At 35.6% G+C, this 16,640-nt stretch overlaps 1 protein-coding gene across 6 annotated transcripts in view; it reads right to left on the bottom strand.

The window, feature by feature from the left end:
• Positions 1–16,640, bottom strand: part of PPP2R3A (protein phosphatase 2 regulatory subunit B''alpha) — a 220,578-nt gene that overhangs the window by 15,425 nt on the left and 188,513 nt on the right. For all 6 annotated transcript variants that reach the window (XM_081569683.1, XM_081569678.1, XM_081569679.1 and 3 more), the window contains 3 exons: positions 10,475–10,650; positions 9,858–9,976; positions 7,339–7,445 (listed from right to left, as the gene is read on the bottom strand). In XM_081569683.1, the coding sequence (XP_081425809.1) occupies positions 7,339–7,445; positions 9,858–9,976; positions 10,475–10,650 (402 nt within the window). The remainder of the gene's footprint in view (positions 1–7,338; positions 7,446–9,857; positions 9,977–10,474; positions 10,651–16,640) is intronic.

Raw genomic sequence — 16,640 nt, forward strand, 5'->3', positions numbered from 1 at the left:
ACCAGCTTTCTAAAATTAGTTTTGAAGTGTTCCCTCCTACTATTATTTTCTGAAAATATTAATGAAAGGATTATTTTTTTCCCTTAAATATATGACAGAAATTTCCACTGGAACCATTTGGACCTAGACTTTTCTTTTGGGGAGAACTTAATAACTTATTTAGTGTCTTGATATGGCCTATCCTGATTTTCCATTTCTTCTTGAGCTGTTTTCTTTTTTTAATAAATATAATTAAATTTATTTAAGTTGATTTTGATAATTTGAGTTTTCAGATGATTTTGTCCCATGTCATCTAAGATGTGAAACTTATTGAGATAAAGCTGTTCATAATACTCCTTTATAAGTAAGTTCTGTAGTATCTATAGTGATGTATCCTCTTTTATCCTGATTTTAATTTATTCCTTTCTCTTTTCTTCTAAAGCTTTCTATTTTAAAATCTTTTCAAAGAACCAGCTTTTGATTTCATGAATTCTTTCATATTATTTTCCTATTTTCTATTTCATGGATTTCTACTCTGATCTTTATTATAGCCTTCTTCCTACTTATTTTGGGTCTGATTGGCTCTTACTTTTGCTAGCTTAAGATGGAAGCTTATCTTACTGATGTTAGAACTTTCTGGGTCATAAACATTCCTCTAAGCACTGCTTTAACTGCACCCCATACATGGATTTTCATATCATCTTTTATTTTCATTTGTTTCAGGATAACATCAAATTTCCCTGCAGTGTCTCCTTTGACCCATGTGTCTTTAGGAATGTGTTATTTAATCTCCAAACATTTTGGGGTTCCTAGATTTCCTTCTGTTATTAATCTGTAATTTTATCCTATTATGATCAGACAACATACCTTATTTGAATTTACTGAATCTTTTTTTTTCACCTAACATATGATCTTTCCTGAAGAAGTTCCATGTGCATTTGAGAAAAATGTATATTTTGCTACTGTTTTGTAGAGTATATATGCTGGTTAGATCAAATACACTGATGGTGTTGTTCAAGTCTTCTGTGTCCTTAGTGATTGACTCTACTAGTACCAACTACTGTAAGAGGAGTGTTGAAATCTCCAACTATTAATTGTTGAATTGTTTGACAACTTTTGTTTTATGTATTTTGAGGCTGTTGTTAGGTACAAATAACATTTAAAATAGTTATATCTGGCTACTACATTTTAACTGTTGGTGAAGTGGAAATTTTCATTATTTCCTGGTGAAATTTCTATCTTTTGATGTTTTAGAATTGGTTAGTCATGTTCTTAACTACTGATTTTGAAGACTCTAATAATGAAAGAACATTATTGATCATATGATTCAACCCTATGCCTTTTGATTGTGATATAGAATTTGTCACTTTTAAAATATACTCAAATCTATAAATAATTCTCTTATAAATTTCTCCCATCATTTTTTTGCTTTTGAAGTCTTTATTTACATGCAGCTATTAGCTTAATATGTACTTTTTTCAGTCTGCAGAGAGTCAACATTTTACTGACTAGACTTTTCTTGACACTATATTGGTTTGTATAAATCTTCAGTTTTGGCATGGATCCTATAAGGAGTTTAGTTACAATAGCTTTGGATTATGCATCCCCTGTGCCCTACCATACCTTTGATTCTTTTCAGAACTCACTTCAGTTCTTTTGTATTTATTGTTCAATGTGAGTTTCAGAATTAGTTGATCAAGTTCTATAACATATTTGGGGGGATTATATAAAATTTTAACATGGAGAATGATCTTTGTAATTTTTAGTGAAATTTTATATTTTCATCATATATATTTTCAAGTCACTTTTTTTGTTGCTATCACAAATGGGATTTTCTCCCTATTCTATTTTTAGCTGGTTATTTTTGAGGTATAGGATTAATACCCTTTACCCATTAAGGAGGTGCTCTTTTTAAGTTTGCTTAGTTTCATTTTTTCCAAATTAGAAAATATATTTTATCACATGCCTTCAAAGAATCAGTCTATATTTTCTTTTCTTTTCTTTCTCCTTTAATCTGTTAATGACAGATTTTGTAAAGTTGAACCACTTGCAATCTTGGGATAAAACCAACTTACTTATGATGTATTCTTTTATATATGTTGGTAGATTTGACAAGTTAATCTGTATTTCAGTTTTAATATCTGTAAAATAGGGGTAAAGCATCTACAAGATATGAGTTTTGTGATTAAAATGAATTAAATATTCAGAATAGTGCTTGGCACAGAGTATGTTTTGTGGTTGTGTATGTATAAATTAATAGATTTATTTTTTGTTTGAAATACAGTTGTTTAACTTCTTTTCATGAACTTTATTTGGGTCTATTTTGTCATCCTTTTTCATGCATCTTGAGATGACAGCCTAATTTATTTCTTTCTTTCTTCAGATTACTACTTTTCCCTTGTTTATATCCCACAGATTTTAATAAATATAATGCTTTTATTGCCTGGTTCTAAATAAACCTGTAATTGGTTTTTTGATCTTCTCTGTAGCTTAACGGTTATTTTAAGATATTTAATTTTTCAAAATGTTATTTTTAACTTTCCAGATATATGCATTTTTGTTGTTGCTAATTTCATAAGTAACAGATATGACCTATATGTTAGTAATTTTTAAAAATGTGATATCTTTCATGCCTTAGTAAACAGGCACTGTATTGTGATGGTTCCATATCTGTTGGGTACCAAATCTATTTTTTAGTACCTCTATGAACGTTTACTAATTCTGTATTCTTTATGAATTTTTTGTCCTATTTGATTTGTTGCATTTTATATGACTATGGGATTGTCAGTTTTTCTTTTGTATTTCTATCAGATTTGCTTTTTGTATTGCATAAAGTTGGTGACTTATTTTCATGGCCAACTGCTAAAATACTGATGTTTCTTTTAAAGCTTTCAATTCTATTTGTCTCATAAACATTGCTATACCTGATTTCCTCTTATTTACTATTTATTTATTTGACTGTTGCCTCTGTGTTAGGTATGAATCTAAAGAATAGTATACAGTTGGATTTTTAATCCATTCTAAGTTTTGTAATTCATACTATATCTGGACTTATTTTGTCTATTTATTTTTGTCTCCTTTTTTACTGTAGTGAACATCTGCTGTTCCTTTACCAGCACAGCGTTTCCCCTTTTTTGACCGTATGTTCAAATTTTCCAAATTTTCCTTGAGAAAACACGTGGTTTGGATGAACTTGAACTTCTGTCCAAGCTAATTTCTAGGTCTGACTCCTTCTAGAGCTGGTTCAGGGACTAGACCCAAAACAGGCCAGTTACAGCCAAACAAGTCCTGGGCTTTTGTAGAATCTGGTGGGAAAGAGACTTGCTCTTTTATTTGAACAAGCTCCGGGAGTTGGTGATGGAGAGAGAAGCCTTGTGTGCTGCAGTCCATGAGGTTGAAAAGAGTTGGACACGACTGAGTGGCTGAACAGAATGGGGCCATACTGCTCTAAGATTCCATTCTTACTGCTTTTGTCTTTCCTTTAAGAGTAGGATGGGATGTATAGGGTTCAACCTACCTGGATTGAAACTTTTTGCTCTTGGTTTCAGTCAAATTAAGGTATGGATCATCTTTAAGTACTGCTCCCTTATCTGTGGCAATTAACTTTCTCATCTTCCGGCAGAGAACCTAAGCTCTGGCTCCCTCTTCAATCTGATTCCATCTATTGTCCTGTTAGTCCACTGAAAGTTTCTCTTCTTACTTCAGGTGATGCTCTGTATTTCTTATTTTTATATGGCATGAGAGACTGAAAACTATAGGATGCTTTACCACCTTGAAATGAGAAGCTACTCTATATTATTGTAATACTTTTGGGAAGTCGACTGAAGTTTTGTTTGTGGCCTAATATTTATTTTGTAAATAGTCTCTGGACAATATACCACAAAAATATTTTCAGGGAATAATTTACTATGGATGCAAATAACAGGTTTCAAGTTCTCCTTTTTTTTCCTTTTGGAGTTTTTGCTTCAAAAATTTGATGTTATCAGGACAGCTTTTTGGGGATGGTTAGTTCTTTTTTTTAAAGTCTATTTGGCTGCTACGGGTCTTAGTTGCAGCACGTGGGATCTTTAGTTGCAGGATCTTTTTTATTTTCAGTTGTGGCACAGTGGCTCTTAGTTGCAGCATGCAGAATCTAGTTCCCAGACCAGGAATTGAACCCAGGCCCCCAGCACTGGGATTGTGGAGTGTTAACCACTGAACCACCAGGGAGGTCCCTGTTTAGTCTTTTTAAATTCAACTTTTGTTACCATTCTATAATGGAATTGTTTTCTTTTTATAAGTGAGTTTGTTCCACTTACATTCACTGATCAAAAAGTATTTATTTTAGTTCTGTCATCTTTATGCTGCATGGTGTGTGTTTTTCTTTTTTGTGCATGCATGTTTTCTGATTGAATTAGAATATTTAGAGTCTGGCTTTGGTTTTTCAAGTGTTTAATTAATAGTCTTAAACCTCAACTTATCAGCTTTAGAGGGGAGCCATTGAGGACCTGCTAATGAAACTTATACATATGTTTCTTCCTCCTCTCTACATCCCACTTTGAGTTATATTATTTTTTCCAGAATGCTATGTTCTGACCCTATCCTTTATATTGAAATGGACTGAACACTCACTGTTATTTCTTTTCCATGGTCGCTCCATTTCTGGGCTCCTTATTTTGGCTCATCTCTTTGTTTTATGATTATGCCCTTTTTAAACAAGAGCTCATGGGTGCTTTATTCCTTTCAGTTTTTATAAAATTCCCATTTGTGTTCTCATGCTTGAATGTCATCTTGAGTTAGTATAAAACTTTAGGGTATAGAATTTCTTTCTCTGAGAGAGTTATAAATATTGCTTCATGATCTTTTCCAGTATTCATTTTTACTGTGGCAGTCTCTGAGGCAAGGTTGATATTTTTTCCCCTTTACATGGTGACTTACATTTTTAAAAAGCTGAAAAAGTCCCCCAAATAATCTTTGAATTTTGTTAAATTCACCACACATCTATGGGGCCAGTCATTATCATATGGTGTGACTTCTGACCTTTCAGACTCAGGTCTTTTATTTCAAAAAAGCTTTTTATTATCTTTGAATTTTTTTTTCTACTTCATTTGTTCTACTATCTAGTATGTATAAGTTAGATCCCTTTTGTTTTCCTTACATATACCAATTTTCTTTATGATACTTTATTTTGTTCTTTTCTGTTTTACTTGATCTTTTAAGGCCTTTTTTCATATTCCTGTTTTTTCTTTGATGGTCAATAATTATACACCCACAAAATGATTTTTTAATGGTTAAATGGGATTGCACTAGTGTACATGTATGATAATTTTATTAATCTTATTACTTAGATTGTCTCTGGTTTTCACTATTATAAACATCTGCACATGTTCTTAACGGTAGTGATGGGTATCTACGTCATTTCTTACTGGCTTCTCTCAAATTCTCCTGTGTATTTGTAAGTTTGCTATCTGTTTGCTCTGTGTGTGTTTTCGTGTGTGCTCAGTTGTGTCAGACTCTTTGCGACCCCATGGATTGTAGCCTGCCAGGCTCCTCTGTTCATGGAAGTTTCCAGGCAAGAACACTGGAGTGGGTTGCCATTTCCTACTTCAGGAGATCTTCCCAACCCAGGAATCGAACCCACATCTCTTGTGTCTCCTGTACCCGCAGGCAGATTCTTTACCACTGTGCCACCTGGGAAACCCTATCTGTTAGCTACACCCTAGAAATTTATCCCACATATGTATAAAATGACATATATATAAGATTATTCACTGCAACCTTATATCTCTTTAATATTTCACTATTTTCACTATAATGTCTGTGAACAGAGGAATATAAGATAATGGTATAACTATACAGTGGAATATTATGCAGTTGTAAAAAACTTAGCACATTCACTGAATATATTTATGGAATAATCTCCAATTTATTTATTTGTTTTTCCTCCAATCTTCAGTTATTCTTTTATTAATTTTTTCATACACTCAGGGATCCCTAGATATTTATGCTGCCTCATTTATACCTCAGTGATTATAAAATACAAGTATTTAGTTCACCATGCTGTTCTCCCAAGCTTTGTTGTTACTGTTTTTAGATTTATTGAAGTTTGATACAAAAAGCTGGACACACTTACTGAATACAACTTGATGATTTTGGAATATGCATATATCTGTCATATCACTACAGTCAACGCACTAAATATATCCATTACTTCCAGACATTTCCTTGTGTTCTTTTTTTTTTCTTTTGTAGGAACACTTAACATAAGATCTATCTTCTTAATATATTTTAAACTGCACAATACCATATTTTAACTATAGATACTATGTTGTACAGCAGGTCTCCAGAACTTATTTTATGTAACAGAAACTTTATAAAAAGTGTGGAAAAAGCTGGGAACCAAATAATGAGTATGCTACCATATGTGTAAGAGAAAAAAAAGAAAGAAAAAAAATGTATATGTGTATTTGCTTTTATACACATACACATATGTATAAAGAGTGTGTGTGAGAATGGGAGGGAACAGGATGGAGCATCCTTGGAAAGGCACATAAAGTGATAATAGTGGTTGCTTCTGGGAGAACTGAGTAGCAGGAAACTTACTATTTATTTTTTAATTTGAATATTAAATGAATATACTGCCTATTCAAAAAAGTATTACATTAATAATAAGGATTAATTGAGAGCCTTACAGAAACAGTGATTGTAGAGGAACTGCTAAAGACATCAACAGAAGATGAAAACAGCCAACAAATTACAGTTACTGAAATGTTCTAAGCAGTAAAAGTCTTGGATAATTTAATTTCTTACCATGGTCCCTTTGTAGAAGTAAACTTCTTATTCAGAGTTGAATGCACAAAACCATGTCTGATAAAAGTTTGTTTTGATGATCATAATGATCTTTATTATTTAAAAGAGCTTCAGTTCTCCTGTGTTTATAGGGTTTACTAACATCCCTAACAAAGTAGTATGACTGCACAGTGATCTCCGTTTTCAGCGGAAGGTACAACTTCATTAAAGGAAATTGCACATGAGAAGACTTTTCATAAAATCAGTGAAGGGAAGAGAAGACTGCTGGGGGAATATTCACTCAACTAAAATTGGGTTAAAATCACTCATTTTTATGATATGGCAAAAATAGGAAAGGACTGCTGCTGCTGCTGCTGCTGCTAAGTCGCTTCAGTTGTGTCCGACTCTGTGCGACTCCAGGGACAGCAGCCCACCAGGCTCCTCCGTCCACAGGATTCTCCAGGCAAGAATACTGGAGTGGGGTGCCATTTCCTTCTACAGAAAGGACTACTAGCTTGATTTTTTTAAAGGTGATCCAAATGTGGTTACCCCTGTTAAAAAAGTTTGCAAGACATAGGGAAACTTACTCACCCTTCCTGGAACTGTGCTTGGGCAGACTCCTCTGCTACAAGGGTCTCATACTCTTCAGCAGCAAACCTGTCCCAGTCGGAGGGCTCAGGACTGTCATTCTCAACATCCTAATTGGGAAGGGGATGGCCACAGGAAACAGAATCAGAAACAAAAATTGGAGACACAATTTGGTCATCACACATGTTTTACATCCTGAAAAAAGCCTATGTGAAAAATGTTTCATTTGACCGCATGGACTATACAGTTCGTGGAATTCTCCAGGCAAGAATCTCTTCTCCAGGGGATCTTCCCAACCTAGGGATTGAACCCAGGTCTCCCGCATTGCAGGCAGATTCTTTACCAGCTGAGCCACCAGGGAAGTCCAAGAATACTGGAGTGGGTAGCCTATCCCTTCTCCAGCGGATCTTCCCAACCCAGGAATCAAACTGGGGTTTCCTGCATTACAGGCTGCTGCTTTACCAACTGAGCTATCAGGGAAGCCGTAAACATGTTAAAAGAGGTACTAAAGTCACAGTCCTAAACGGATTTTCTACACCTTGAATCACAAAATTATTAAGTACTGTTCATCAGCTGGACTGTTTGGGTCTAGATTCTTCAGCTTTGTAATCAGAGACTTTTCTCTAGCCCCTTCTCCTCTCGCACTTGGCATAGCAGCGATCTGGAGTGACCTGTGGTTTGCATATGCCCAGATGAAATGTGGCTTCCCTGGTGGCTCAGATGCTAATGAATCTGCCTGCAATGCAGGCGACCTGGGTTCGACCTCTGGGTTGGGAAAATCCTCTGGAGAAGGAAATGGCCACCTACTCCAGTATTCTTTTTTTTTTTCTTTAATGTATTTTTTAATTGAAGGATAATTGCTTTACAGAATTTTGTTTTCTGTCAAACCTCAACTTGAATCAGCATATACCGCTCCACTATTCTTGCCTGGAGAATTCCATGGACAGAAGCTACAGTCCATGGGGTCACAAAGAGTCAGACACGACTGAGAGACTTAAACTTAACCTGAAATATACCATCCCTTCCTCAAGAGAATTTTTATTGCTTCCTTCACAGCCAGCTCGGATACCCTGCCACCCGAGTTACCTTCTTAGAAACAGGCCTTCTCCCCCTAGTCATTTCCTTCGTTGTACCATGTATGCTTGGTTGCCACCTTTTGCTCTCCTGTCTTTGTCATCTCTATATACCCGTTCTTTTTATATACTGAGTTCTCTCTCTCTAACCCCCAGTGTCTCTTCAACACAGTACCTGGAATTTTCTGAGCACTTACTAATAGCATTCTTTGCAGATCAGAATGTGGATAATTACTACCTCTCAGAAAAAAGAGGAAAATTTAAAGTAAAATTTGTAATACAAATAAAAAAATTAAGGGGGAGAAAGGTATATATTTTCTTTTCCTTCTACAATACAGGCTGCATCTTAGATTATATGTTCTAGGTAAAATGATGTTTTTCCATAATGAAATTGGGTTAACATTGCCCTAGGATGTAAGGTTAGTTATGCTAGAAGAACGTAAGTACATTAATACAGACTACACAATCTGTTAATTACTATAATCCATTTGAAGAACTTCACCCCACCTTTTAAACATGTCTGAAATTCCTATGCATCTTAGATTTATAATTGCTTTTTCTTGCTTAAAGGTATTTAAAATAATGAAACATTTTAAACTCAATGAAATATAATACGGACTTTAGGCTAGTGATAATGTGCCTTGATATGCCCTTAATAATGTGCCTTGATATGTTCTGGTGCAGAGTATTTGTTTTTAGAAGCTGGTCCTTGTATTCTTAACTATTAATATTTAGGTCAAATAGTTATGCAACATATGGAAGACAAAAGACTGAGGAAGTTTCCTGTAGTGTACTCAACCAGTTCTTTTCCATCAATATAGTTTTTACTCTTTAAACAGGGGAATAGAAGGAGAAGTGGTGATAGTCTGCTTTTTGTTTGTTTGTTTTCTGGACGTGGGTTTTCTGAGAGTCCACAGGTTTTTGTGAGTGGGGAAGGCAGCTCACGGCTCTTCAGCTGTAGAATGACTTCAAACTGATGTCATGTACCGTCATCATTACTGCTTGAAATAGTGTTACATTTATCTGCAAGTTGTCTATCTTGGAGAGCATCTAGTTTTCATTACTATGCCATCCCGAAATTGAATGGTACAGTTAAATCAAGCCCAGTATACTCTGTAACAGAGATGTATCCATTGATATAGTTTTTCAAAGTGAGAAAGACAATTATTTCAAAATTTTCTGTAACCAGTTTCTATGTATACGGAAGTACACAAAACACACAATTCATTCAGTGGAAGGTAGATGCAGGTTATTACCTACACGTGCAGATTAGCTATGGGAAGAGATGGGCTCTAAGTCCTTTATTCTTTCTTTTCAGTATATGATGAAATGTTTTAAATGTAAGCCTTTTTAAATACCAAAATTCCTTCAGACAGAGGCCACTTTTATCTGAAGCATACAACCCCTGGTACTGCATCCCTCAAACAGAAGTTAAAACTATCCCGCTACCTTCTGGACCGCAAAGGGATCTCTCTGTTCATGGTCCAAGTATTTCTCCAGATTAAAGAAAGTGTCATAAAAGATGTGAGCCATTCTGCATCTCTTCAGGTCTCGTAGAGTTATTTTGCCTGTGTAAGAACAAATCTGGTAAATTTCAAAGGCTTTTTTTGAAGTGAAAAAAAAAAACTTTTACTGAAGTTTAAAAGGATATATGCATATGCTTATTTGATTATAAAAATCTGATTTTTTTGAGGTAAAGTTCACATAAAATTCACCATTTTAATCATTCTAATGGTTTTTCATACATTCACAGTGTTGCATAAGCATCACCACTATCACATGCCATAGCATTTTCTTCACCTCCAAAGGAAACTGTACCCGTCAAACAGTCTCACTCCCCCCAGCTCTGCAATCCTCCCCAACTGGCTACCACTAATCTGCCTTCTGAATTTGCCATTAATTGTTAGTTCTATGCTAACAATAAAGGAGAAACTTAAATACTTCTGTATTTGGAAAGCCTGTTTGGAAGACTCTGGGAAGTTAAATAATTTAGAGCAATCCAGGATTATAACCCCCACTCTGTTATGCAGATGGACAATGCAACTTGGCTCTTTATTCAGTCTTACCATCACTGGCTGGCTTCACCAGGTCAAGCATCTGGCACAACAAATCATGGAATGGCAAGGGCTCAATGCCCATGGCTTCCATCCGTTCACACTGCTCCTCGTAGAAGTATTCCAGCTCATACATGGAGAGCACTCCATCCCCATCCACATCCATACAGCGGAACCAGTACTCAATGCTAGGAGGTAAGGATACTCATTAGCAATGGCCTGTTAAAACTCTTTTATTCACTCAGATTTATTATTGTTTGTTTCTTTTAAAAGTTATATATGGTTATACTTTAGACTCAGACATAGTTTTACAAAATTTATTAGAAAAAATGGCAGTCATCTTTTTTTTATTTTCTCTTCCCCAGATCCAAGCATTTTATCCTTCTGCAAAAAATTTTTTATTTTTTTATTTTAAATTAGTTTATTTATCTATTTTTTAACTTTACAATATTGTATTTGTTCTGCCACACACTGACATGAATCCACCATGGGTGTACATGTTCCCCCCCTCCAGAACCCCCCTCCCACCTCCCTCCCCACCCCATCCCTCCGGGCCAACCGGTGCACCAGCCCTGAGCACCCTGTATCATGCTTTGAACCTGGACCGAGCACCCTGTATCATGCCTTGAACCTGGACTGGCGATCCGCCCCACACATGATAACCTACATGCCTCAATGCCACTCTCCCATATCATCCTGCCCTCGCCCTCTCCCACAGAGTCCACAATACTGTTCCATTTATCTGTGTTTCTTTTGATGTCTCGCATACAGGGTTATCTTCACCGTTTAACTAAATACCATATATATGAGTTAGTATACTGTATTGGCGTTTCTCTTTCTGGCCCACTTCACTCTGCACAATAGGCTCCAGTCCCATCTACCTCACCAGAACCGACTCTAATGTATTCCCTTTATTTTGGTTTTTATCTTTACATTTCAGTTAAGATGTCTATATTGTTCCTTTCTTGTTATTTCTGATTTAAGGACTGTGGTTTAATTTTGCACTATGAAAGATGAGGTTTCAGCTCTTTTGCTACTCATTCCACCTTACCCACATGCCCTTTCTAACCTCTTAGCATAGATAAATTACTCAACATTCAGAGTTTATAACTTTACATTTTCCTTTTATCTCTTTTATTTGTTTAGTTTTGGGATACAGTACATGTTACTAATTCAAAGACTTCTGCCAGTTTTTTGTGTCCATAATCAGTCCCATTGGGTATTCTATCAATTGCATTTCCTTAAAATCCTTTTCAGTTCCTTCTGTCCTACTCTTATCTGGACCGGTTGATCTCTAGGCCTGATTTATTTCACCCTAGGGATTCCTTTCACCTTTCTCCTGTTTCTTATATCTCACATTTTCCTCATTCTTGGTTTGCTTCCTTGTTTGGTATCACACATTCTTCAGTAGCTTCCTAAAAAAGGGAGCATAGCAGGTACATTTTTTAGATGTTAGATCATTGAAAATACCCTTTATCTACCCCCTAATGTGGTTGGTATTTATAGAATTATGGCTTGATGGTTCTTTCCCTCAGAATTTTAAAGGCACTGATTCATTGTCCTCCATTTATCCACTGTTGTTGAGAAGTCTAAAGCCACTGATCCTTTGACTGCAACCTGTTCGTTTTTTTTTCCCCTTTGAAGCCTACAGAGGTTTCTGAGTTCCTGGTGTTTTAAAATAAAACTGATGAAGTGCCTTGGTCTGGATCTAATTCACTTTTGCTGGGCTCAGAGCCTCCTCAGTTTGGAAACTAGTATTCTTAAGTTCTTGGACATTTTCTTAAAATTGCTTTATTTCTTCTCTGCTTCTCTTTCCCCTTATCCACTCTCTTTCTGGAATTCTTGTTATTCAAATCAGCATGGTCCAATATGGTGACTGCTAGCCATATGTGGATAACCCAATTTGAGATGTCTTTTTTTTAAAAAAAAATTTGTTTTCTGTTAATTTTTATTTATTTATTTGGCTGTGTTGGATATTAGCTGCAGCATGTGGGATCTAGTTCCCTGACCAGGGGCTGAACCCAGTCCCCCTGCACTGGGAATGCAGAATCTTAGCCACTGGACCACCAGGAAAATCGCTGGGATGTCTTTAAGTGCAAATACAGATTCTGAAGACTTTGTAAGAAAAAAACAGTAAAACATCTTATCAATACTTTTATACTGATTACATGTTGGAAAAATATTTTAGATATATGGTATTAAATAAGAGATGTAAGTAAAATTAATCCTATGTTTCTTTTTACTTTCTTACCGTGGTTAATTTTATTTAAAAAATTTAAAAACATTTAAAGTAAAAATTGTATGTATTTAAGATATATAACAAAATAATGTGATATAGACAGTGAAACAATTACTACAGTAAAGCTGCTTAACATAGCATCTCCCCACAATATTACTATTTTGCAGGATAGTAGGGATGTAGAGGACCTGAAATCTACCCTCTTAAATGAATTTTCAGCATTTAAAACAATATTATATTAAATGTATAGTCATATTATACATTAGATCTCTAGATTTATTCATCCTGTATAACTGCAACTCTGTACATTGGGTCAGCATCTCCTCTTTTCCCTCATACCCCCAGCCCCTGGTAACCACCATTCTACTTTCTGCTTCTATTAAGTCTGGCTTTTTTTGATTCTCATATAAGAGATCATGTACTATTTGACTTCCTGTGCCTGGCTTATTCCACTTAGCATAATATCCTCCAGGTTAATCCATGTTGCAAATGACAGGATTTCCTCCTTTTTTGAAGGCTGAATAATATTCCATTGTGTGTGTATACATAAACCACATTTTATTTATCTATTTATTCTGTGAGAGACATTTAGCTTGATTTCATATAATGCTGTAATGAACAAGGGACTTCAAGAGACTGATTTCAGAGTTCTGGTTCAAGATGGTGAAATAGGAACTCGCCTTCTCCCACAGACGCACCTATATAGCTACATATGGACCAATTTCTTCTGAAAAAAACCCTAAAAACCAGCTGAGTGACTTCTGTATTATTGGGAAAATGAGAAAAAACTCATATTTAGTGGATAGGAGATGCTGAGGCACAATCTTGCTGTAAACCCCAGCACACTGACCCACAATTAGGAGGAAACTGGAAATCAGAGCTTCTCCCCGAGGAGCAAAGAGTTCCCACGTTGTGAACCCAACTTTTAAGATCTGCAACTGAGACAACTACCTTCAAATCTAGCTTTTTTCCTTCCTTTTAAAAAGCTGAAGTATAGTTGACATGTAATATTATATTAGTTTCAGGTGTACAACATAGTGATTTAACATTTGTATACATTATGAACTGGTCACCACAATAAGTCTAGTAACCATCTGTTATCAAAGTTATGACTATATTATTGACTATATTCTCTATGCTATACATTACATCCCTGTGCTTTATTTATTTTATACCTGGAGGCTTGTACTTCTTAATTCCCTTTGTCTATTTCACCCAACCACCCACTTACCCTCTGGTGACCTCTACTGTGTTCTCTCTGTTGGTGTTTCTGTTTAGTTTGTTTGATTTTTAAATTCCACATATAAATGAAATCATATAGTATTTGTCTTTCTCTGTCAGACCTATTTCACTTAGCATAATACCCTTAGAGTCCATTCCTGTTGTTTAAAATGTCAAGCTTTCATTCCTTTTTTATGGCTAAGTAAAATTCCATTGTGTGTGTGTGTGTGTGTGTGTGTGTGTGTATCACATCACCTTTATCCACTTATCTATTGATGAATACTTAGGTTACTTCCATATGTTGGGTATTGTGAATAATATTGCAGTGAATGTTGGAGAGCATTTATCTTTTCAAAATAATATTTTTATTTTCTTTGGTTAAATACCCAGAAGTGAAATTACTGGATCATATAGCAGTTCTATTTTTAATTTTTTGAGGAACGTCTACACTGTCCAGTAGTGGTTGCACCAATTTACATTCTCACCAACAGTGCAGGGTCCCCTTTCCTCCATATCCTTGCCAACACTTGTCATTTGTTGTTTCTTTGATAACAGTCATTCTGAAAGGTGTGACGATAGCTCATTGTGGTTTATATTTGCACTACACTGATGATTAGTGATGTTGAATACCTCTTTGTGCGTCTGTTGGCCATCTCTATGTCTTTCTTGAAAAAGCATCTGTTCAGGCTTTTTGCTTATTTTAAAATCAGGTTGGGTTTTTTGATACTATGTAAGTTTTTTAAAAATATATTTTAGATATTAGCCCCTTATCAGATATATCATCTACAAGTATTTCTTCCTATTCAGTAAATTGCCTTTATGTTTGTTGATGGTTTCCTTCATTGTGCAAAACCTTTATTTTTTTTTAATTTTAATTTTTTTTTTTTATAAATTTATTTACTTTAGTTGGGGGCTAATTACTTTACAATATTGTAATAGTTTTTGCCATACATTGACATGAATCAGCCATGGGTTTACATGTGTTCCCCTTCCTGGACCCCCCACCCACCTCCCTCCCCATCCCATCCCTCTGGGTCATCCCATTGCCCCGGCCCTGAGCCCTTGTCTCATGCATCGAACATGGAATGGTGTTCTGTTTCACATATGATAATATACATGTTTCAATGCTATTCTCCCAGAACGTCCCACCCTCACCTTTTCCCTCAGAGTCCATAAAATTGTTCTATGCATCTGTGTCTCTTATTCTGTCTTGCATATAGGGTTATCATTACCATCTTTCAAATTCCATATATATATGCATTAGTATACTGTATGGTTGTTTTTCTTTCTGGCTTACTTCACTCTGTATAATGGGCTCCAGTTTCATCCATCTCAGTAGAACCGATTCAAATGTATTTTTTTTAATGGCTGAGTAATAGTGCATTGTGTATATGTACCACAGCTTCCTTATCCATTCATCTGCTGATGGACATCTAGGTTGCTTCCATGTCCTGGCTATTGTAAACAGTGCTGCGATGAACATTGGGGTACACGCGTCTCTTTCAATTCTGGTTTCCTCGGTGTGTATGCCCAGCAGTGGGATTGCTGGGTCATATGGCAGTTCTATTCCCAGTTTTTTAAGGAATCTCCACACTGTTCTCCATAGTGGCTGTACTAGTTTGCATTCCCACCAACAGTGTAAGAGGGTTCCCTTTTCTCCACACCCTCTCCAGCATTTATTGCTTGTAGACTTTTGGATAGCAGCCATTCTGACTGGTGTGAAATGATACCTCATTGTGGTTTTGATTTGCATTTCTCTAATAATGAGTGATGTTGAGCATCTTTTCATGTGTTTGTTAGCCATCTGTATTTCTTCTTTGGAGAAATGTCTGAGGAAGAAGAATGGAACTGGAGGAATCAACCTGCCTGACTTCAGGCTCTACTACAAAGCCACAGTCATCAAGACAGTATGGTACTGGCACAAAGATAGAAATATAGATCAATGGAACAAAATAGAAAGCCCAGAGATAAACCCATGCACATATGGACACCTTATCTTCGACAAAGGAGGCAAGAATATACAATGGAGAAAAGACAATCTCTTTAACAAGTGTTGCTGGGAAAACTGGTCAATCACTTGTAAAAGAATGAAACTAGAACACTTCCTAACACCATACACAAAAATAAACTCAAAATGGATTAAAGATCTAAACGTAAGACCAGAAACTATAAAACTCCTAGAGGAAAACATAGGCAAAACACTCTCCGACATAAATCACAGCAGGATCCTCCATGACCCACCTCCCAGAATATTGGAAATAAAAGCAAAAATAAACAAATGGGACCTAATTAAAATTAAAAGCTTTTGCACAACAAAGGAAACTATAAGCAAGGTGAAAAGACAGCCGTCAGAATGGGAGAAAATAATAGCAAACGAAGCAACAGACAAACAATTAATCTCAAAAATATACAAGCAACTCCTGCAGCTCAATTCCAGAAAAATAAACGACCCAATCAAAAAATGGGCCAAAGAACTAAACAGACATTTCTCCAAAGAAGAAATACAGATGGCTAACAAAACCTTTAAAACTGATGTAGTCTTATTTATTTTTGTTTTTCCTGCCCTTGCCTGAGGAGACACATTCAAAAAAATACTGCTGAGTCTAATTTTAAAGAGTATACAGCCTATGTTTTCTTCTAGGAGTTTTTTATGGTTTCAGATCTCACATTTAAGTCTTCAATCCTTTTTGAGTTTTTATTTTGTATACGGCATAGAAA

The sequence above is a fragment of the Giraffa tippelskirchi genome, chromosome 2, assembly GCF_054371585.1.
Source record: "Giraffa tippelskirchi isolate mGirTip1 chromosome 2, T2T-mGirTip1v1.2.pri, whole genome shotgun sequence".
NCBI classification, from domain to species: domain Eukaryota; kingdom Metazoa; phylum Chordata; class Mammalia; order Artiodactyla; family Giraffidae; genus Giraffa; species Giraffa tippelskirchi.